The following is a 24,732-nucleotide window of genomic DNA, read 5'->3' as shown; positions in this document are numbered from 1 at the left end:
AGGTTGTTATTTAATTCGTTTAATTTCTGTTTCTGAAATGACTAACATGGAAATGACACAACAGTCAATCTCACTCCATTACTATCTTTTCTAAGTAGTTTTAATTATGAACAAAATATAATCACAGACCTCTCACCAATTCAAGCCATGAGGCATATCTGGCTGCATTTTATATTCATGTTAAGATACTGAAACCTAATATTTTTAACAAGTTCCTTGCTAATAGTGCTTACTTTAAAAGAAATTAACCCTACATAATATACAATCATCCTAGAGAGAAACTGAATATGATATCAATGGAAAATTCTGCAGTTATAGGTTGAAAGAGACATTCCAAGTTGTTCTATACTAATAACTACAAATTCTGCTGAATGTATCTGCTCCATGAAGTCACTTGAAGATTGTGATCTTTTATTTTGTTGGCCAAATATAAATGGAATTCATTCCTAACTTATAAGGGTTTATGATCCATAATCATAAAAATCCAGGAAGAAGATGAACACTGTTACTAATATCTATAATCCTTGTTATTCAGGAGGCTGAGATCTGAGAATCCTGTACATGGTTTCATGCCAGTGTTAAAAGGAAAATATTTGAAACTGTTAACTCCAACTAACCATCAAAAAGTCTGAAATGGAACTGTGTCCCAAGTGGTAGAAGAGCAACCTTGAGCAAAAAATCGAAGGGACAAAACCTAGTTCAAGCAAAAGTACTAGTACACAAATAAAAAGAATCATGGGTGAAAAAACAGTGGACAGAGTACAATATGACACATGTGTAACATAGTCTCCGGATTCTAACATTGACAGTAGAGCCAATTAATAATAACCTTGATTATTAGGTTTAAAATTATACAGTTCTTTGGGGGCTTAAAGTGAAGGATCATTGGATAATGGACTCTCATTTTTAGAAATGGTTTAATGGTTATATAGAGGACTACTGATCTTCTTCAGTGGATATTTATTTTATAATCTGAAAGATTGCACAATCTGGATATTCTTTTTAGTATGGAACCAATTCAAGTTATCTTCTCACTGAAATTATTTCTGGAACATCATTGTGTGGCTTTTGACTGACTGTTCTCTCTCCATTCTGGGTAGTTAAAGGGATAGCAAACAGTTGACCATTCTCTCTGCATTCATCATGTTCATCACACAACCTCTTTTCTACAGTTATCTGGTGAGTGAGCATTTTTTACATATATGGTAAGTGTGATTCTACTGGCCCTGTTTTTCCCATACTTTAAACAAACCCTTACACCAATAGTCTTTAATTATCAAAGTGCAAATAAACCTAAAGGATGAGAAGACAATCTCTACTGTAATGCCTTCCCATAGACAAAAAAAAAAACTAGTAGATTCAAAGCAACTGACAAGGAAGTGACAGTACTTCTAAACATCATCTTCCAATTAGCACTACAGCCAATATAAATTCCCACAATTCTACCACTATCTAGTCTCAACTGCATGGTATAGTAAAGTCTCTTTCAGCATTAACAAGATAAGTAAAAGCACATAATCACTCAAAACAGTGAATTTGCCATAAAAAAATTCACTCATCTGGCATTTTCATTGGCATTTCCCAAAGCATTTTAAAAAGGCTCAAAACACATATATTTCATTTAAATATTTATTTTTAAGCCGAGGAAGTGTTTTTATTCATTCAATCTGTGGGTATAAACACCCTAAGAATATATATAACCAGTAAGTTGGCAAGAAGTGATAGGATAATCATAGTATACATTTTCTTGGATAAGAAATAATGAAAATTCAAATGGAACATTCTTTTCAGTAAACTTTCTAGCCTGAATTCAGTTATAGAATGGAGAATATTCCTCATTGAGCTCTATAAACATTTATTGCACATTACTGTGAGTGTGGCAATATGCTAGATATTGATGGCATAGAAATAAAAAACAGACCCTTCTATATTCTTAATTTAGAATCTTCTAAAGGAGGGAAATATTTAATTTAATATAAATATTTACATTCCTAATACCTCCCTAGTCCAAGCCCCCATTATCTCTTGGCTAATGCAGCAATAGCTCTCTAAAGGACTAGCCTTACTCTACATTTTGACCTTTCTATAATCCCCAAGGTCTCTGCCATTTCTCATGGCAAACAAGGCAAACTCCTTAGCTGGGTTCCCAAAGCCTTTTATGCTCCCTTCTTCTCCTCTCCTGGTACACTCAGTGACTCCCACTTTGCCATCTGTTTTAATACACTCCAACCACATGAGCTTTCTTTCTCTACTGTGAAAATAAGCTTGTCATTTTGTATGGGCTCAAGAGGATGACCAATAGAATAAAACCATCCTGTGTTTAAAAACTGATTTTCTTTTGAACCTCCTATTTCGTCTCTGAGAACTTGGCTCTTCAAGTAGCTGGCTTACATTCCACGATTTCAAATAATGCCATACTGAAAGATGCCTTACTTGACTTCTTTGTCTTGGGAAGTACTGCACTTTCCACCTCCTAACATTCTGAAGATAATAACATTGCGTTTATTTCCAACATAGCACTTTCTGAAGAGTGTCTTGTACCTAGTGTACACATTTTAGAAATGTGAAAATATAAAATGGTCTTTAATCATTTTAGGCTAAACCATGACATATAAATTTGATGTTCATGAAAGGATATACTGTTCAAAAATATTGCTTTTCTGCCAGCCTATCTAAAAACATGTTTATGTTTATTTTTTATTTTTATCTTACTGGAGACAAAAGTAATAACAATAATATTTACTACACAGAATTGTGAAGCAGAGCTCAATGCTTGGTCATGTTTAAAAATGTTATAAATGAGATTATATGTTATAGAAGAGAATGTGATGACAATAATTAAGTGGCTCAAAATTTGCCCTCTTGGTCTTAGCTTATTCAAATCAACTCCAGTGTCCAAGCAGCAATCTACTTGTCCATACAAGGCTTATATTAATTGAAAAATAATTTTTAATACAAAAAGTTCATTATCTGAAATATCGTTCAAATAAAAATACATTTTTTTACCAGTCCTGGGCTTCAGCTCAGGGCCTGAGCACTGTCTTAAAGCTTCCTCAAAGCTTAGAGCTCTACCACGTGAGCCTCAGCACCACGTCCAATTATTTTTGGCTATGTATGTTGTACTGAGGAATCAAACCCAAGTCTTTGTGCATGCTAGGCCAGCACTCTACCACTAGTCCAAAGGCCCAGCCCCAAATAAATATTCTTAAGATTTGTTAAATGTGTAACTTTATAACCAAAGCATAGTGAAATAAAGAATACCAAGTACTGTGGCCTAGTGGTAGAGTGCTGGCCTAGAATGCACAAAGCCCTGGTTTCACTTCCTTGGTAAAATATACACAGAAAAAGCCAGAAGTAGTGCTATGGTTCAAGTGGTAGCCCACTAGCCTTCAGAAAGTACAAGGACAGTGCCTAGGAACTGAGTTCAAGACTCGAGACTTGCGAACAAGCAAACAATCAAACAAACAAACCAAGTATTCAGAAATGGGATTCTGGCCCATTTTTAGGTTATGTGACTTAACTGAAACTACTAGTCTTATTTTGAGTCCTTTCACTGAGGATGGCAAAGTAAGGAAACATATGGAATTCTAAAAAAATTCACAAAATTTATAAAATTATAGTTCAGAAAATCATTCTTCATTAAGAATAGAAATGGACCTTTAATAATATGAATATGACAAAAATTAAAACACTCTGAGGGTACTAAGGACACTCAAATTTTAAACATGAATGGGTAGACACATGTTATCAGTATTTTCCAAATAACATACAGAATAAAATATTTCTTGCACTGGCTGTTGAACTTTTCTAAATCAAAACAAAATTCTCAGCAGAGAAGTACTCTCTACAAATATCCCTGAGAAAGAAAATTCAGGAACATGATGTAATATAAAGTTTTTTTTAAGTTCCAAAAGATGGACTATGGAAATTAATACAATGTTGAAATACCCACCATTCAAATGGAGGAATGGTGACCTTTACAGACATCCATTGTGAAAAATATCTATATCCTATATAATAAAAGAATTAGAAATATGCTTAAAAGATGCAGGGAGTGGTATTAACTTGAAACAATGGGAATAAGAGCTTCAGCTTTTATCAAAATCCTGTTTCCTAAAATGTCACGACATGTGACCCTTCAATGTTCAGGGAAAATAATGTAGAATAAGGTTTCTCAAAATATTATACATGAAGAAAACTTAATTTAAATATTTCTTACAGGAAAACCCATAAAATTAAAATAAATTCTGCAGCAAACTTAAATTAGCTGACTGCTATCTTAACACAGGAATAAAAAAGCCAAGTCAGGAACTGTTATGTAATATGTTGTATGGAATCATATCTTCCACTATTCTGGAAAGAAAAGCATCAACCCTCAGCTTATATACATATGCACACAATAATATAAGTGTAAAAATATACTTGTGGTTGGATAAGTGAGTCCTTTGTTTTATTATTTCCATTCTTCCACACTTATAGCCTGTCACACCAATAAATTTTTATAAGCTAGATGCTAGGAGATAGAATGAATATTCTACAGACATATTAGCTTTATTTCCTGAAGATGTATTTTCTTTCCAACATTAGGTTTATTTCTTTAATAACACATCAAAGCCAATGGTAATATAAAAAATAATAAATGTCTCTGCCAAGGGATTGCCCAAAGAAAATTCAGTTTGGCTTCATGAAAACCATACCAACTGTAAATATGGGAGAAATGGACATATCTTACCCCAAACCAAACCAGGGATACTGTGCCTCACTAAACCTATGACTCACTACTAATGATACAGTAGAGTGTGACAGGGTTGTTATGTAAGCTCACCGTGGACTGATGAAGCCAGGGCTAAAGGGAAAGCGACAGCCACCCTTTATAACCGTGGCAGTTTATTCTTGGCTGCACCCATAATAAGGCTATTGAACATCTCTACCTTCTAGGAAGAAAGATTTTGAGCTGTAAACTTTTAGAACTCCAAACTGGTATGCTTAAGGAACACTCTATTATCATTCAAACTGAAAAGAAATCTCATTATTTTTTTTCTTGCAGATTATGAATCCGGAAAAGAGTTAAATGTTTTCCTGATGAGCCCTCATTTAAACACTGCTCTTGAAAGAAACAACTGTAAAACTTCCTTTCCATGAGATCTGCTGAAAGTTACTAGCATAATGTAGAGACCCCTTTAATGTGACTATTTTGAATGGGAAGGGTGCAAAGGAACATGAGACTAAGGTCTACAACAGCAAAGTCAATCTCTTCTTAAAATGCCTTTCACTAGCAAAACCTATATCTCATACCAGAGTGAGCAGTAAATGTGATAGACAGAGAACTATCAAACACTCACCATAATGCATGTAACAGTTTCCTTTGGTAGGATCCAGCTCAATAGCTTTCAAGAAGAACTTTTCAGCCTCATTCTTACGACCCTTGAAAAAACAGAAAATGGATCAGAAGCAAATTCCTAATCTCGCTACATTACCATTGCAGTATTTTCAGCTAAAAAAGTAATTATTAATAAGTAATAAGAAATGTAAATATAGTAGATCACTTAAGAAAACTCTTCAAATTATAAGTCAATTGCCTTATGTCTATATGCATCTACAGTATGCACTATTTCAGTTTTTCTGCTGTTTCCTACCTAGTTTTGATGCTATCAGTGGATTAAAAACAAAACAATTTTAAAGTAGAAATACAAAATAGTTAACTGATGAATATTACAATACTTGAGGTATTTAGCTTACTTGAATTTCTCTTTATTATTATTTCCTTTCTACACCTGCTCATTTCTATATTTTATTGTGAAATTTAAAGGAGTCCACCACATGTACTCTCATAACATTCCTTCAGAGACAATTACTTGGATAGGACACAATTAAATTTTAAACTCCACCTGGATAAATTAATTAGCCTGTTATACTGTCTTGTTTTACTAAACTTTGTCAAGCCAAAACTAGCATCTCAGTGTAATTCCTAGCCACAATCTCAATTGATTAGGACAGTACTCAGAAATTTAATTAAAATAGCTGAAGAATATAAAGTGAAGTAAGAAGACAATTTGATTGAATCAGCTTTATAAGCAAAACACAAGTGAACATATCCTAAAACAAGTTGTGCTTTGAAACTAGGAAAATACTTTTGAATTTTAAAACAGAACATTTATGAATTTGGGGAAATAAGCAGGCAATTTGTCTTTGGAAATAAGCATGCAAGTTACTAAATAATATCAAACTGGTTTTAATTAAAAAATCAATATGAGCAATTCATTAACTTTCTTCATTGCATCTTTGAACTCCATAAATAGTTATTGGGCACATACCAAGTACCTAGAACTGTGATAACTAATGAGATTTACAAATATGGCTTATAAGAGCAGACACAACTGCTCTGGTGAAGTTTAAAAATTGCTGCTATAGAAACAAAACAAAGAAGCAATGAAATAAAAACAACCACCACCACAATGGGATCTGTAGCTGGTTTGACCTTAGAGTATACAGCAAATGTCTCCAAAACAGCTGATATTAGATGTAAAAATTAAAAGATGCGACTATCAATGTATGGAATGGCAAAACCAGCATTCATAAGTAGAAATATAACAAAGGAATGCTTGTGACAGCAACACTAAAACAACTCTTGGAGTTCAGAATGAGGGGGAAAAAGGGGAGAAGCAATAAGACAGAGCAAAGCACACCAGGGTTAAAAGTCTGAAAAAGAAAAGCCAAGGCCAGGCACTGGTGGCTCATGCCTGTAACCCTAGCTACTGAGGAGGCTGAGGATCACAGTTCAAAGCCAGCCTGGGCAGGAAAGTAACTGAGTAATCACAGAAAAAGCCAGAAGTGCTATTGTTGCTGAAGTAGTAAAATGATAGCTTTGAACAAAAGGAGCTCGGGGACAGAGTCCAGCTAGCTCCATCACTGACATCATCATCATCATCATCATTATCATCATCATCATCATCATCACCATCATCATCATCATCTATGGTGATGATGATGTAGTACAAACAGAAAACCTTTAACTCATAGCTACTAGCAACAAGTTACAATATGCTGTCTGTGAATGAGTGTGGTTTCTTTGTCTCAATCAGGACAGTAAGCATTCCCTAGCTCATTTTATCCACACCATTTGGCAATAGTATGGGGTGTTGCTTGGTGTCATTGAGCTCAGCACTGACCCTTGTTGAAGCTTAAACCCTTGGGGGTTAGCTAGGACTATGTCTTGTGAGAGTAGAAGGGCAAGGATCCAAACAACAGCTGCCTTGCAGCTGGGTCACATAGGAGAGCAAGAAAACTCTGGTCACCATATAAGGTAGTGAATGATGGGAAGGAGATCTTGGTGCCTCCATTTGTCACTGGCAATATGCCACCTACTCTCAAACACAAATGCTCTCACAGGAGGATAAAGCCAGATGTAAGTACTTCCCCAATTTAATTTAATTTTCATAGAATTCTATAGTAATAAAAGAATGTAGAGAATCATTTAACCTAGTTAGACATATAATTCTTTGATGATTTAACCACACTGGACTCTAGTGAGAAGTGTGGTTCTGACACCTAGCAGGTAAATATCTAAGAAAGTAATTTATTTTGAAGAAGTTTCATTTTATTGCTTGAAGATCAAAGAACTTGTATTAACTGAATTCTGATGGCTGCAATTCTCTGTTAGAAAAATGGAATCCAACTCAAAAGAAGTAGTTAAATCAAGTAAAAGTTAACTTTCCTATTTGCAACCTCCTCTTTCTGTTTCTATAGCTTCTAGTCCATGATAAAGGAAATAATTGGCATATGCCCTCAAGCTTAAACTAAGACTGGGTGAAAAGGTTGAGCCATGCCAACCAACCTAAGTTCATTATCTGCACTCACATATAAAGCTCTGTTTGAAAGCTATTTGAAGGTAGAGATGAAGATGGGAGATCCTAAAAAGGCTCCTCAGCAAGCTGCTCCATGAACACTGACAATATTTACTGTGGTCCTAAGTAATTCCAGTGTGCCTCAAGCTGCCTCTATTCAATAATTTGCATAAAAATTCTACAGTCACCTGAACTCTCATGGAATTGTCAAGAGCATTCACCTGAACTGGGCTCTCATAACATTGTCGTGTCCCACCAAATGGAACCCCTGGGCTGGATTACTGGCTCCAGTGAGGATATACTGGGGCTTCAGGTTCCATTTCCCAAGACAATCCTAACAAACAGAGCATTAAGAAAGGCATCCTTTCATAGCTCAACACCCTGGGAATTGGTCAAGCATAATTAATTCTCCATTCACCTTCTATATATATATATAAAAACATAGTTTTCAAGAAGTCTGCAGAAAATTGCAAAGCATACTTTTTGGATTGTACAATAATAGGAGAAAAAGTGAAGACTACTATACTATTGTAAGTCATTCATATGTGTATATGTACATATAAATCATATATAACTTATTATGAATTAAATTTACTGTAGGTGTATGTATGTATAATCTTTTTTTATTTTTTATTGTAATTAATAAAAGGGTTACATGATATTTGCCAGATAGAAGGTGCATTAATTCACATACATTGATACCCTTTCACATGTCTTGGTACCCATTACCCTCCCCCCCCCCACCCTTCCCACCCGTCTTGGTTTTCCCCCCTTCCCTATCAAATTTCAAATAACCAAATACAAATAAATTCAATATATCAGATAACAAAGTGAGATACTGTAACAATATGAGATACCCAAGGGACAGCAAAGGAGATGAGAGACAACATAGTACATTAAGGACAACAATCATTCGTTATATGGCTTTTGTTTCAATATCCTGGAGGTCCTTTCAATTAGCTTCATACTATATGGCCTTATGTATCAAGATTTTGCTCTATTGCAGATCTCTGTATGTATGTATAATCTTTCTAATAACTAAGATAGGTTTTTTTGCCAGTCTTGGGATTGAGTTCAGGGTCTGAGAACTGTCCTTGGATTTTTCTCAAGGCTAGAACTCTACCACTTGAGCCTCAGCACCACTTCCGGCTTTTTTCTATGTATGTGATACCGAGAAATCGATCCCAGGTCTTCGTGCATGCTAGGCAAGCACTCTACCATTAGGCCAATCTCCCAGCCCCTAAGATAGTATTTAATTTTTTTTTGTATTCTTAAATCAGTGCACATTAAACTATCAAAACTGCTGATTTACAAATGCCCAAACTGAGGCACAGAGAGGTTAAGTATCTTGCCTATCCTACCAAAACTTGATTTGACAATGCTGGGATTTAAATAGAAACAGCGTGGTTTTACACCATATGTTACCACACCACTGGCAGGTTCTAGTAACACAGTACCAGGAATCATCATGGTATTAAAATCAAACTTTAAGAGTAAAGATACTTTTAAACACATGCATCTACCTGTCCTCCATTCAAAATCACCTGCCATATGCTAGTAATTTTCTCAGTCATTGGGTAAGTAAAGAAAAAATGAGATCATTCCTGCATTTATACAAAATGTAATAATATAATGATCACTCTAGAAATAGGACTGTGTTGTTTCTAAAACTTTAACTAAGATGATTTTGTTAAATATATCTTTATTAAGAAGAGAGGAGAAAATGGAAAGGGACATCTAGTTAGCCTGAGTAAGTCAGGGGAGATTCCTAAAAGGAGATGGCATAATTAAGCTGACTCATAGATGGAAGAAAAGTTGGTCAGCCATGAAAAAAAGATGGAGTGTCTCTAATCTGTTTTAGAAGCAAGGCTTAAAAGTTCTCCTCACAAATCAAATTAGGAGAACAAGTTACATATCTTGTCTAGTAGGGAAATGTTTAACTTTCTACCATTTAAAAGGAACTACACTTTACAAAAATCAAATTGACATCGGCTGGCCTAAAACATATTTACTTGACAAAACAATGCTATTTCGCAATGACACATAACCAATTTTCTATTTTCTGCCAGTATCATCATTTCTGAGCTAATGATTTCTGAATAACTTTGTGTAATTTACCAAAACAAATAGGGGGAAATGCAGTGAAAACAGTGTTGGTTTATAAGCAATACTCCTTCACATTCCCCTGTACAACATGAAGTAAATAAAGCCGATTCACATAGGATGATAGAAATCTTCAAACTAGGTAGAAAGAGGGAAACATACACAAATGGCCAGAGGCTGGCAAGTCGCCAGCAGAGTGGGCTTGTATGTATAAATACACATGACAAGCATATCCCCAGATTGGATCATTCCCAAATTCAAGCAGGAAAGCATGCTGGTTGAAGTGCACACATGTGTTTGAGTATTATGGCAAAAATAAAATTCTCTTTCTGACAGTAAAAGAAAATGGGTAATTTCACAAAAAACTTACATGAATAGCGGAAAAAATGTTGAGTAAAAAGTGACAGAATAGAATGTTGAAATTTTGACTCCTCTAGACTGCATCATTTAATAGTCATTTGGTTCAAGGATAGATGACCACCGTCAACAGCTAAGACCCTCAACCTTGATTTTTTAAAAAATGCAGAAAATCACTCAACAGCTTCCCAAACTGACTTCATCACATTGAACCATTTGTCAGTTTTATGAAGAAGGAGCTGACCCTCCACATCCTTCTAGTGGAAAAATGTAGCTGTATATAGGATTGAAGGTTGGACTGGACATCATTTTTTTCACAGCTGTAATAAGTACATAGCCTACCAAGAAAGAGATATGCTGACTTATCAGCTTTTGAATCAGAACATCAATGTACATTACGGTGCACGGTGGCACATCATGGAAAACACAAGCCCGGTGCACTGGAGATGTAGGGATGGATCTGGGTGATTAACAAATTTTATCACGTGTATTTGTTTCTATTTTAAAGTCAGCAATAGTTGGATCATGAGAAGAAATACTCAGGAATTTGATCCAACCTTGATCCGTTCAAGTGTGTGTCTTAGAACAAAGAGCTGGTCTACCTGGTCAAATTTCCACAGAATCAGCTCCTTGCAAGGATAACAGTGTCTGCTGAGCAAGTTTGTAACTGAGAAAGCACACATAAATGGAATATTTCATTGCACATGGTAACCGATCAACAAGAGTTAGCGATTTTTTCTTGTTATAATAGGGGCAGCATGAAATGAAAAGCAATAGTTGACAAGATGGAATGGGGTGAAATATATTTTGAAAGGATAGACTAGCAACCTTTTCAGATTGCTAAAAAAAGTGTGTGTGTGTGTGTGTGTGTGTGTGTGTGTGTGTGTGTGTGTGTTCGCTGCGCGTGCACGCTGGTCCTGGAGATTGAACTCAGGGAGTGTTTTCACTCAAGGCCATTACTCTATCACTTGAGCATCAGCTCAGGGTAGACAAGACTGTCTTTAGAGTTCAGAGCATTTGAAGAAAAGAGATAAGCAAGAATATGAAGCTCCACATGAAGTTGTATGTGTAATAACTTGAGGATTTGCTTCAGATCAAATTGCCAAACTTATCTAAATACTGGTAATGGTTTAAGAATTCCCTATTCATTCATACCTATTAGAGAAATGTTTATCCTCCCAAATCCATATTCTCTTTGAAATGATGGGATGATCTGGCAAACACACATTCAAAGAGTAGAGTTTTGGATGCTATGAATCAGAGAATTATAAGTGGAGAGTGATAATTGACTTTTGTTTCATAGGATTAAAAACAAACAAACAAACTTAAACTCAAATACAGTTTATTCAAATCTGTCACATTTCACACATCTTCCCCCCCAAACAAAATATATTGCTACCAAAGAGCCTGTTTTGCCATTTTTCCCCAAAAATAAAGTTATTTTTAATGTAGGTACTTGACTTTTTAAACTTGTGCTCAACTTTTTTTTTTTCAGTCATGGGCTTGAATTCAGGGTCTGGGCACTGTCCTTCAACACTTTTTGTTCAAGGCTAGCATGGTGCCACTTGAGCCACAGCACCACTTTCAGCTTTTTCTGTGTATGTGGTACTAAGAAATTGAACCCAGAGCTTTATGCATGTTAGCTGAGCATTCTACCACTAGGTCAAACTCCCAGCCCTTTGTTTTCAAGTTTAAATGACTACACTTTTAATCTTTTTTTATTCTTTCTTTTTTCCATGCAATGCTGAAATTATTTATTGAACAGGTATTTCTTGGTATACTTATTAAAACCCAGTTCTCCTTAGCATCAAAATAATTGAGCAAGATAGGCCTGATAACACTCTGTTTCCTAAGCAAGACAGAAATAGCTAGCAACACCAAAGGGTGATGTACTCACTTCACGAGGGCACAGGTTATGGAAGAATTGCCTCAGATGGCAGTGATGTGGCGGTGCAATAGTTTGATTATTTGTGTTCATATCTGAACTGGAAAAATCCCAGCATCAGATCATTTCATCTACATTTGCTCCCACAAGTTTTTAGTCAACATTTTTGTGTTGTTAAAAATCCATGGTATAGGGCTGAGTGTTTGGCCCAGTAGTAGAGTGCCTGACTAGCATGTCCGAAGACCCAGTTTCAATTCTTCAGTACCACATATATAGAAAAAAGCCAGAAATGGTACTGTGGCTCAAGTGGTAGAGCTCTAGCCTTGAGAAAGCCCAAGGACAGTGCTCAAGCACTGAGTTCAAGCCCCAGGACTGGCTAATAAATGAATGAATGAATAAATAAATAAATAAATAAATAAATAAATAAATAAATATCCATGGTGTGGCAGTTATGGAGAAACTACTGTGTTCTGCTGTTTAAAATAAAACAAGTAATATTAGATATGTCTCAGCTATAACCTAAGTATTCATTTGCAATAATAGCTCTGAAAATGAGTGGCTACCGTACCTGGAAGAATTAATATTTACTACATGATAAGGAAGCACTTGAGATGGAAATGCACAGATGGGTAGGACATTGCTAAATGTAGAGACAAAGAAAAAGCCATTCCAAAGAAGGAAGACTTGTGTTTGAAAAAGACAAAGAAGGACTGAATGCAATATTTAGTATTGCAGAGCATGCTGAGTTCTAAGGCTGACCAAGGAAAGTTTTGGCCAAATAATAATGCACCATGTCACAGAACCATAATATTGTCTGACTACTAATGGTTAACAGGTACTGTACCTTATAACAGGCTACCAGGCCATGTTCAAAATGCCTTGTACAGGTTATGACTAATTTAACTCAGCAATTCTCTCTCAGTAACAAAGTAATTTTTGTTGTTCTTGTTGTCATTTGCAGGGCTTGAACTCTGGGCCTGGGCACTATCCTTGAGCCCTTCAGCTCAAGGCTTCCACCCTACCCCTGAAAATACAGCCCCACTTCCCATTTTCTAGAGATTAATTGGAGATAAGAGTCTCATGTTCTTTAGTTCCTGAGTTGTCTTTAAACCATGATCCTCAGATCTCAGCCTCCAGAGTAGCTAGGATTATAGGCATGAGCCACTGCACTCTGCCAAAGTGCTTTTTTATATGCAAAGAGATGGACTGAGAAAGAGAAAATATAGAGAGTAACAATTATGTCAAAGGTCCAAGAGTTGCTAAGACAAGCCAAGACGAGCCAAGCAGTCTAGAGCTAGAATTCACAGGTGTGTACATCCTCATAGAGAAAGGAGAGAAGCTCTGTAATCAAATATACACTTTTAAATATTGGTACTTTTACTTCTTTTGTCCCAGTCCTAGATATTAAACTCTAGTTGAGGGTGTTGTCCCTGACCACTTTTGCTCAGGAATAGTATTCTACCAATTAAACCATGATTTCACTTCTGGCTTGTTGGTAGTTACTTGGTGACAAGAGTTTTAAGGACTTTCATGCTAACTTCAAACTATATACCTCAGTTCTCAGCCTCCTAAGTGCTAAGATTTACAGGAGTTAGCCCCCAGCACCTGGCTGTATTCATGTTTTTAAATACCAAGAAAACACCTACTGAGCACTTAGGACATACAATATATAATGCTTAGTTCTACAGGAAAAGAAATGCTAGTGACAGAATCCATGGATATTTGTGTCTCCTGATTTACTCAGACAAAAATGTAGATATATACTGAGATAAAGATACAGCAGATAGAAATAGCAATAGCATGTGCAAGCACAGGGTTTACAGCTGAGATGTAGCATTTGACAATCTAAAGTGAGTGCTGTAAGTGAGGTTAAAAGAATCTCAAGTATATGAAAGCAGGAGATCAGTTCTCAGGCATTCTAATAAAAATCTGTAGCAGGTCATAGAAAGTCCATCACTCCTTAAAAGAAAGAAAAAAGCAAACTTGGTAACGTAATAATCAGTGATTTCCTAGATCCATCTGATATGACTTTAGAAAGACAAAATGTCACCCACCAAAGATTAATTTGAAACTAGCAAAGTTCGGCCACCATAATACAATACATTCACAATATAAATGAAAAAAAAAATCACTGGAACTTGGTATAGTGGTTTATGCCTCTATTCTCAACACTAGAGTGGCAGAAGCAGAGGCAGGAGAATTTCAAGTATGGAAACCTGTTTGAAGTTCACAGCTGTCTCAAAAAATCACTATTTTAAATGATACAGAATAACTATTGGAAAAAATCAAGCATCGTTTCATTTAACACACACACACACACACACACACACACACACACACACACACGCACATGACCAGACTTAACAGCTGAAAGCTTTTCCTCTGAGAACAAAACAATCTTCATCATTCATACTCTACACTGTATTGGAGACCTAAACACAGAAATAAAAGTCATCCAAATTTTTAATGAAAAGGAAAATATAAAATAATCTGGGTTCACTGATGATATAAACTTTTCTAGAACCTTTGTTAAAATACACAAAAATGTGTTACAATGAACAAATTCAGCAATGCTTTTCAATAAAAAGTTAATATAGAGAGCTGCATATCTTTATATTCACAATATATAACCCAAAATTTAAAAAAAATCTACTTAGAAAAACACCAAAAGAATAAAATATGTGAGACTAAACAAAACCAAAAGATAGTTTTGTGCAAGGAAGCAAAAGATGTGACTACTGAAAACTATACTTCAGTGCGACAAATTGACGAAGGCATCAAAAAATGGATGTTATCCTGTATTCATAACTAGAAAAGATTTAGTTAAAATATTCACAACATCCAAAGCAAATGACAGATTGGTCAAAATCTCCCTATAAAAACCTCAATGAGTGTTTAAAAAATAAAAAGGAAATAAAAAGAGAAACATTTAAGTATACAAGCTTCATAGAATAGGAATACTCAGAATAATTAATAAAAGAAAGAGCTAGAGACTTTTATAAAATCTTTATCCTGGGATACTTTAACCTTACAGGATGTTCCTGAAGTTAAAAGAGTGAGTGATTCTTTGCCCCATGCCTTGTTATCCCATCATTAACAACATGTTTAGCAGGGTCCATTTGACACACCTAATGAGCCAGTACTGATGTTACATTATTGTTAACTAAAGTTTGCATTCAGATTTCTTTAGGAACTATGGAGTCTCTAGCTCAGTTAAAACAAAGACTAAATCTCTGTGGCAATGATGTCAGATTGGTCTTTGTTTTAACTGAGTTGAAAGTATATAGAGGACTGTTACTGTATTTAAGAATTTTTCCAGCTTGATAGAGTTTCAACAGAAATAAAATCTGTGACATAAATTTATTTATAAATGACATAAATTGCTAAATGTGGAGGGTAAAAACAAGTCAATTATGGAAAAATAAAAAACTTTCAAATCCTAACACTTCCTCTGATGTATTATTCTATGTAAGTTCTGGCATTTACTACAGTTATATCCAAAGAAGGATTCTAAATACTGCAAACACCAAATGCTATTTCTATCTTAGGAATTAAAAACAAAACAAATTGACATTTGCTTATATATTTTAAATTTTTTCTTCTTTCAAATTTTTGGCTGAAGTCTACTGAGTGTAAAATAATCATTTGCTCTAGCCTTAGGATTATAAACAAAATCTCAATTACGTTACAAAATTATCAGCTTGTAGTTCAAGTTTGTTTTGTTTTCAACTCAATTAGATATACTGTTATTTTTAGAGTACCTCTAACTATAAGAAGAAATCACTAGTCTTTTGTTTTGTTTTGTTTTGTTTCAAAATGTTAGTCTTGCTGGCACTATGTTCCTGATATCTTGGAACTTGATTATATTCTACTTTGTATCATAAAGAAGAACAAAGAGCCACATTCATTTTCATTAAAGTTTTAGGTGAATAACTAACAGAAACAAATTATTCAGACTGGGTCTGAAGGCACAGACCAAACACAAAAGTTACAGAAGCAAACTAGCAACAACCAAATGGGAGTTATTTAAAAAGTAAATAATCTTATTCTCCATAAATAAAAAGTTATAGGAACATTTCAAATACAAAGCAGGTAAATGATTTCCTCTGGCCTTGAATGTCAATGAATTTGCATATTTTAATTTTAATTGTTTTTGCTATCTGGTAGGATGTATCTTTACTGTCTGATATACAAAACAAAATAAAAATCTGAATCATTAGATACCTGTGTTCCTAAAGTCCTTGGTGGCAATAAATAAACTCTTGATATTAGTAACAAAACGCCATTTGAACTATGAAAATGAACTCCAATTGTGCTTTACAGAAAAATAATGCATGATATCTATATAATCTCCAGATATCAAGTCATAAAGTTTACATAAGGCATTTACATATAAAATCTTATATGTGGTATAACACCACAGTAAACTTTTTACTCTATTTCATATGCTAGTTCAATACCACAATGTATGTTATAATATCTGAATTTGTGTGTGCATGTGTACAGTCTTGGGACTCAAACTCAGGAGTTGGCTGCTGTCTCTGAGATTTATTGCTAAAGGCTTGTGGCTCTGCCACATAAGCCATAGCTCCAATTCCAGGTTTTTGTGATTCAATGAATGGGAGTAAGAATCTCATGACTTTCCTGGTCTGACTGGCTTTGAACCATGATCCTCAAATCTCAGCCACTTGAGTAGTTAGAACTAAATACATGAGCACCGATTCCTAGCATGTCTTACTTTTTCATAGGATTAGTTTTTCAACTTGAATCAGACATATTCAAAATAATCATGAACCCCAATTATAGGAAAGAGCACTTTTGCACTCTCTCACTTTCCAATCTAAATATTTCTGTGCAGGTATAACTATAAAACTTAAATGCTCGTCAGCATTGAAAATAGAAAGAATGAGGATCAGGAGACAACCAAATAGCAAAGGAAGAAAGAAAAAAATCATATCCAAATTGTAATAATAATTACAAAAGACCCACAGAAACTTCTAGTTAGACTTCACTGACACCATTTTAGCCTGGGATTGGGGATTTTCAGTGAAACCTCAAGTACTTTTACAACTGGAGTTTTATGCAGGCCAATTAACTTTGGCTAGACTCAGAAGTCTGGCTTAGTGCATCCAAGCAGTAGCCAAAATAAAGATTTTCTGTACCAAGTATTATTGTCGAAGTCTCCAATAGCTTTCCTTCTCTCCTACTAACCTAAATATGGAAAATAAACTAACAGCCAAAGTCCTTTTTTATTACAATTTAAATCAATTATTAATTTTACTGGCTTACAAAAGCTGCAAACTGAACAGGTCAAAAAGACAAAAATTTGAATCAAGTATATTCAACCAGCTATGGAACTATACAGCTTTAAAAACAACTAGAAAACATGTGAAAAGGAATAAATGAAATGTTATTCCTTTCTTTCTTTAATGCTTACCCAGTTTTAAATTCATGACATTAGCCTTAGGTAACAAAATTTAAGCTAGAAATAATCACAATTTTAAGCAGAGCAATTCAGATTCAGCTTATGTTTATTATTTTAATTGGACATTGCATTGGTATGAAAGTTTTGTATATTTTAGAGAGATGTCACTTGGGCCCAGCTATAGTTAAACACAGAAGCTACTAGTGACTGTTCTCCTAGGTGCTCTGGAAATTTTGTATTAAAGGTATAATATATGATCAAAAAGTACAAAGAGAAATTGGAGGCATGGCTTAGCTGGTAGAGCACTAACAAATGAGTGAAAACATCAGGTACTATACAGTTTGAGTTTAGGTCTTTGATCAAAAAAAAAGTACACATATCCTAAAATTCTGTGTTCATACAATATCAAATCTTACAATAAAAATGTATTAATCGGGGCCAGGAGTTTAGCCTAGTGGTAGAATGCTTGCCTAGCATGCACAAAGACCTGGGTTCGAATCCTCGGTACCACATACATAGAAAAAAAGCTGGAAGTGGTGCTGAGGTTCAAGTGGTAGAGCTCTATCCTTGAGAAAGTCCAAGGACAGTGCTCAGGCCCTGAGCTCAAGCCCAGGACTGGCAAAAAAATGTATTTAATCATCATCATCAATAATAATAATGATGATGTAAAAAACATAAGTTATACAAAGTGAATAGAGGCAGGCATACTAACTTATGTCTAAGTACCTCCCATCAGTTCAATCAAACATACAAATTAGAAAAATAAAATGTATACTTGAGATGACTTACTGTAGACCAAATCTAATGACATCCAATTCTGAAACACTTAGGGTTATATTTTATTTTCCTGTTTAATTGTTAACTCACTTCTAGGGGGTGCTCCTTAAATCTTTGACGTTCAGGGTCTTCCTTTATAAAATGGGATATCAGTTGCAAAATACTACACAAGCTCAGTAATCAGCAGATCCTCATTCCCCAACTCTGCCTCCCCTTAAAACGTGTAGAAGATTCTCTGCTGCCCAATGTAGAGTAATGCCACCCCCATCTCCCCATCAATCATCTAGCACCTATCATTGAGTATTTACATAAGATTTAGAGTAGTAAATCTAAATACATGAGTGAACCAAATGAAGAGATTAAAGTGGTAATGACTATTGGGCTTCAGAAACAAACTTTTATAAGCTTATAGCCAACTCCTATGTAAGATGAAAAACTCACAAGGGTCAAACATTGTTAGCAAGGAAGTAAAAGTTTTTTTGTTGTTGTTGTTTCTTTTTAAAATGATGAATAGTACTTACTCCTTGCTTCTTGTCTAGTGTCAAAAGATAGACTTATATGCATTATTCAATTTAGATGAGCTATTATAGGGATATTGACAACAGTACTCAGAAAGTTTAGAGGAAAAAAAAAAACACAAACATTTTCAAAGAGACCCAGACAAGACTTCAAAAAGTGAAATAAAATTTCAAGAGGCAGAGAAAGGAAAAGGACATTTTTGGCAAAGGAATAAAAATGGATATATTCTATAGCATGTGCCAAAGCATTCTGGGAAGCATCCCTTTAAATACTCTAAATAATACATAAATTCTTAAAGCTAAGTTTGTAAGGAAAAATTTGGATTGGAATACTGCTCATCACTTCTATAATAACAATAAAGAAAATATATTAAAAAATAGAATAGCAGGCTACCATCTAAATCCAACAGTCAGTTTTATGTGTTGCACAGTTTAAGTGTTACTCTGACCAATTTTGACAAAAGGTCTACAGTGCCACTTCATTTTATAATATTCTTAAAACATTTACAAATTGCAATGTGTGATATTTTTCACTTTGTCAATCCCATATTAGGTCAGTGGCATGTTACCAGGCCAAGAAACCCACAAGTAGACAGAGGCAATCCTTTGGGGTCAGAAATTTGCCAAATCTTATAATTTAGGATGAAACTGTTAAAGATGACTGTGGTATTTTGGCACTGTAAGTTTAGGCTATTCCATAATAGAGTTTGTATTTCATCTAATCAGCAAGTCGGAAACTATAAAAGTCTTAGATGGGGGGAAAATTAAAAAGTTGGATTGTAAGATACGAGGCTTTCCTTCCCTTACCATATGTTTCTGTAAAGTGAAACTTTTAAATCTTGTTAAGGAAAAAAAGAAAGCCTTCTAAAATGAATAAAACAGCCTTTAAAACCTTATTTTTGGTTCAAGATACTTAAAATATCCAGGCTTGAAAAATGCAAAAGAAAAAAAGGAAGGACACATGGCTTCTATATTCGGTGTCATGGTCTAGGCATATGCAAAATGAGGCACATATAACCTTCAGTCTTCTCCCCATTTTCTTTTTTTCCCAGTGGGACAGAATTAACATTTCCAGTTGTTTTGTGAACAGGGTCATTTAATGATCTAATTTAAAATATTTCCATTTGAATTCCACAAATAGTTCTCAGGTAGTAGCTGGAACAAGAAATCTATGTGTTTTGTTTTTAGGCTAAATTATGTGAACTGCCATACCATCACATATGGTCAAAGTTTTCACAAATAAGAACATTTCTAAGTGATTAAAGTATTTTATGAAACCTACAAATGGTCTAAAGAGTAACTTGTATGCCTTAGTTCTGAGTTTCTTCTTTCCCAATATTGCTTTTTGTTATTGTTTTTTTCACAATTACTTTTTCTTTTTTTTATTTAATTTTTTTATTGTAATTAGTAAAAGGGTTACATGATATTTGCCAGATAGAAGGTGCATTAATTCACATACATTGATACCCTTTCACATGTCTTGGTACCCATTTACTTTTTCATACTTATTTCCTTGTTTATATTTACGCATGATAAGATTTATTCAAATTTATCCATCCTTTAAGTGAAAATTGTTTGTGTTATCTTATTTTTATTTTGAAATCCTTTTTTCTTTTGTTTGCTTGTTTTGTTTTTTATGGCCAGTTAGGATATTTTTTATTAAAGAATTTATTAACATTGATTTTTACATCATATTTTAAATGCTGTGTTTAACAAACAAGTATTTGAGAAAGGAATCTCTATATACAATCATTTAGATTTTAGAACATAATTAAAATTAGGCTGAGGGTTTGTATGTCATAGATACATATTAATCTATGTAACAAAACATTATGTCTATAGAGTCATAAATGTTTATGTCTATGCAGTTGTGTTTATATTTCCAATACCATGTCCATAGCATTGTGTATGAAAATATTGAGTCCTCGCTCTTGTACTGTTTGGATCTAATAGTCACATATTAAGGATACCATGAGCCTTTTGTTTCTTTGGTCTTGACTTGTCTCACTCAACATGATTCGCTTTAGATTCATCCACTTCCCTGCAAATGTCTGTTGGCTATGTAGAATGGGGCTTGAATTCAGGGCCTAGATACTGCTCCTAAGCTTTTTCAGTCAAGGATGGCACTCTACCATTTGAGCCATACTCCACTTCCAGCTTTTTGGTGAAAATTGGAGAGAATAGTCTTACAGATTTTCTTGTTTGCTATTTTTGAACCATAATGCACAGATCTCAGCCTCCTGGGTAGCTAGGATTACAGGTATGAATCATCAGTGCCTGGCTTAACCATTTGTCATCACATTTCAAGCTTTTTAAATATGAATGCCAACCCTGTACTGTCCACTGACATTAATAGTAAGTTGATAGAAGATGACATCATCCCATGGGCCATTGACACACTCAAACCACATATAAATTTGCTGCTTTGAAATCTGCACAGTCAAAAATATTCTTGATTGTGGGACTGTACCTATTCCTTTGCTGTACAATGTAATTTCCCTTCCCTACCCATGCCCCACTTCTGTGGCAGGTATCTCCTCGCCAGTATTTTTGTGCATAGATGTAACATTCTTCACCTCTGCATTCATAGGTGACAAATGTCCTCCCCAATTTAGATCCTTTTACTCTGTTGTATGCCAACAACCTTGGTCCATTTGACTCTATAGGTTTCATTGAGTAAGTTGAATGTTTCCTTCTTATGCATTCCAAACAACAGTGCTTTAGATTATGGTTTCCCATGTTCTCAATGGTGTAAGACTTCTATCAAACCAATTTAAAAATCCTTTCTACTCACATTCTCATCAAAATGACTTTGCCAGTGAGGCAATTCTTCCTCAATGTTTTACGTATTTGATGAAATTGTTAAATGTTGTTATAGCAACATAAGTCAGGTAAAAGGATTTCTTTTCAGACAGTGTCACCCATTCCCCTCATACTCTCTCAGTTTTTCCATTTTGTTTTTTTTTAACACCTAAACTGTATGACAAAAGCTCATTCTCAAAACTAGTCTGTTCTACCATCTTTATTACACACACTAAGCATTCCCTACAGTGTGTTTGCCAGCTTTTCTTTCTGAACTGTGACTTTAACAGTTTACTCCTTAACTGAACATGATCAGGAACTTGTCTGCTCCTATATTGCGCCTATATGAATATGCACAAGATCCCCCAGTAAAGTCTCCAAGCTTCCTCTGCTTAAGAGGGGCATTGCTTTGGAAATAAATCCTGTGCTATTGTGCTCTCCTTACAGATGTAAGGAAGACTATTCTCATTTCTCAATCATGCTTCTTTTAGCTTTGAAACTTTCTAAGACTTCAGTCCAATGTCTTGAGTTACAAAAGCTTATTATGCTCAACAGTTTCTGTGTCCACCCTTATCGTTGTACATTATTCTTTCACTCCTAGATCTTTTTTGTTCATTGAAGGAACATATATAGTAATAGTATTTAATAGACTGACTTTTTTTTACTGTTTTAGGCAAGGAATTTCTCTATCCATGTGGGATAAGAATGAAACCCAAAGCTTCAAAAGGAAGATGTTTGAGATATTCCCAATAGACACTAAATTCATTTCCTTTCCAGATCCCATTTGAGGCAGGCAAATATCTTGCCTTCATGTGCTAGCATGAAAACTTACTTTATATCATCCTTGTACTAAGTACATAAATTAGATTTTTTTCCTTAAACAATCTAACTCTTGGGCTTACACTGCCTCAAAGCTTTGTCCTCTAATCTAGAAAGAAGGAAATGAGCATGTTTCCACTATTTTTTAATGAAATATCTCAACTTCACTGTAACCCACACTTGTCTTCACTGTTCTAATTTTTAGTTATTTCATTGCACATAGTTTAAGCACTGAAACATATTTGTTACAGCTTCTTTAGTTTTTTTAAGTTGATTAGGTTTTAGTTTTTAATTTTTTCAAAATTTATTATGTTTTGGAGGGGATGAAAGGCAGCTTGAACTCAAAGCCTATATGTTATCCCTGAGATCTTCTTCTTCTTCTTCTTCTTCTTCTTCTTCTTCTTCTTCTTCTTCTTCTTCTTCTTCTTCTTCTTCTTCTTCTTCTTCTTCTTCTTCTTTTTGCTCAATGATAGCACTCTGTTAGTTTGAGCCAGAACTCTACTTGCAGTTTTCTGTTGGCTAATTAGAGAGATAAGAGTCTCAAAGACTTTCCTCACCTGGCTAGTTTTGAACTGTGATCCTCAGTTCAAAGTCTCCTGAAATAGCTAGGACTACAGATGTGAGCCACTGACACCCAGCCAGTAACCTTTCATGGACTTAGCATGACTTTCATAAACTATGTTCTCTAAGAGTTCTGGTCGCACATTGTGTTGCTAAAGGTGTCCTTCCCTGCCCTTACTGAATGACAGTGGTTAGAAGGAATGCTAACACATGCAAAGTTTTCATGTTGGTTATTTGAAACAAACAAACTTAGTTCTAATTAGAGCAAATGTAGTGCTAACATTGATTTAGAAGATAAACTAACATGCATGCAAACATTACTATTATGACAAATTCATTATATAAGCATATATTTAAAGTTCTCCATTTTTTTCCATTTAGTTACAAATAAACGGCATGACATCTCACATTTTATCTAGGCTAAACAACTGACATACAAGCATGAAGTAATTCATTTTTCAATATTTTCTGAATAGTGTTCTAACTGAATTATCATCACTACTAAGTCTTCATAACATAATGAACTCGGAATCTCAGACTCTACAAATCCCCAGTACACGTGATATTTCTAAGGTGCACAGAAGGTCATTACTCACTGTTTGTGCCAGCAGTTTCCCATAGGTGAGATGAGCAGGAATGTGATCAGTCTTAGATCTCAAGGACTCCATATACCAATGCTCTGCTTCTGGGAGCTTGCTCAATCGCATGTATGCTTCACCTGGTAAGAAATTTATGAAGGTCAAACTTTGATGACAGATAACCTTTCAAAAAGCCAGAAGAAAGGCATTTGGGTTCTTTCATCATGATGAAATGAAAAGTGTCAGAGTAGAAAGTTTCATTTGAATATTGTCCAATGCAGATACATATCAAAACATTAATAATCCTCATTAATACATATGTGTATATACGAATATACAAATAATTTGTACTTTTTATTGTATTAGTTAATGATATGAGCTAGGAAGAAGAAAAAAGGAAATAAATTATTTCTTTCCAACCGTACTTGACAACAAAGTCATCTTAATGCTTAGATTCCTTGAAAATTTAGGTCACTGAGAATAATACTTTCATGCTTTTTTTTTTTTTTTTTTTTGCTGCCTAAAGAAGTGATCATTTTGGAGTTGGGCGGAAGATGGCGGCGGTTCAGATGGAGTCTTTATGAGCTCTCGCCAAGATACCAGTTTGGGCAGCGTAGGGGACAGTGCATACCTCAAATCGAGCCTAAGTAAGCTTTAGCGACACACAGGTCTCAGTCACAGAAGAAAAAGACAGAAATCCGGCACAAAGAAGACAGCGGGGACCGGTTCCTATCACTCGGAGCAGCCGCGGAGACAAAGAGGCTCTTCTGAATCTGAGCAGCAGCGCTTTTTGGCGCTGTAACCCGCCAGTTGCAGACAGAGCCACACAGAGCCTGCGGGAGCCCAGAGCCGACACCTGGCTGTGGACGGACCTGCCAGCTTCACGGAACCGGAGAATCCAGCAATTTGTGAGTACCACCGAGGAGAAGTTTCCACTTCTACTCTCGGATCTGCATTGGGAGGGAGCCCCTCCCCCACAAGCTGAGTGCAGCTCCATCTTAACTACTGGCAACGACCCAGGCCAATGCAATTGGAACCTGAGAGGTGGTGCTGGCGGTGCCAT

General features: G+C 35.1%; 1 protein-coding gene across 1 annotated transcript in view; it reads right to left on the bottom strand.

Moving 5' to 3' along the window:
* The window catches only part of Tmtc2 (transmembrane O-mannosyltransferase targeting cadherins 2), a 336,278-nt gene that overhangs the window by 69,910 nt on the left and 241,636 nt on the right, over nt 1-24,732 (bottom strand). The window contains exons 8-9 of the mRNA XM_090328335.1: nt 23,688-23,809; nt 5,343-5,424 (exon numbers count right to left, since the gene is read on the bottom strand). Of these exons, the coding sequence (XP_090184461.1) occupies nt 5,343-5,424; nt 23,688-23,809 (204 nt within the window). The remainder of the gene's footprint in view (nt 1-5,342; nt 5,425-23,687; nt 23,810-24,732) is intronic.

The sequence above is a fragment of the Megascapheus bottae genome, chromosome 2 (genome assembly GCF_031878675.1).
Source record: "Megascapheus bottae isolate mThoBot1 chromosome 2, mThoBot2.hap1, whole genome shotgun sequence".
NCBI lineage: Eukaryota > Metazoa > Chordata > Mammalia > Rodentia > Geomyidae > Megascapheus > Megascapheus bottae.
This window is presented reverse-complemented; position numbering and strand designations above follow the sequence as displayed.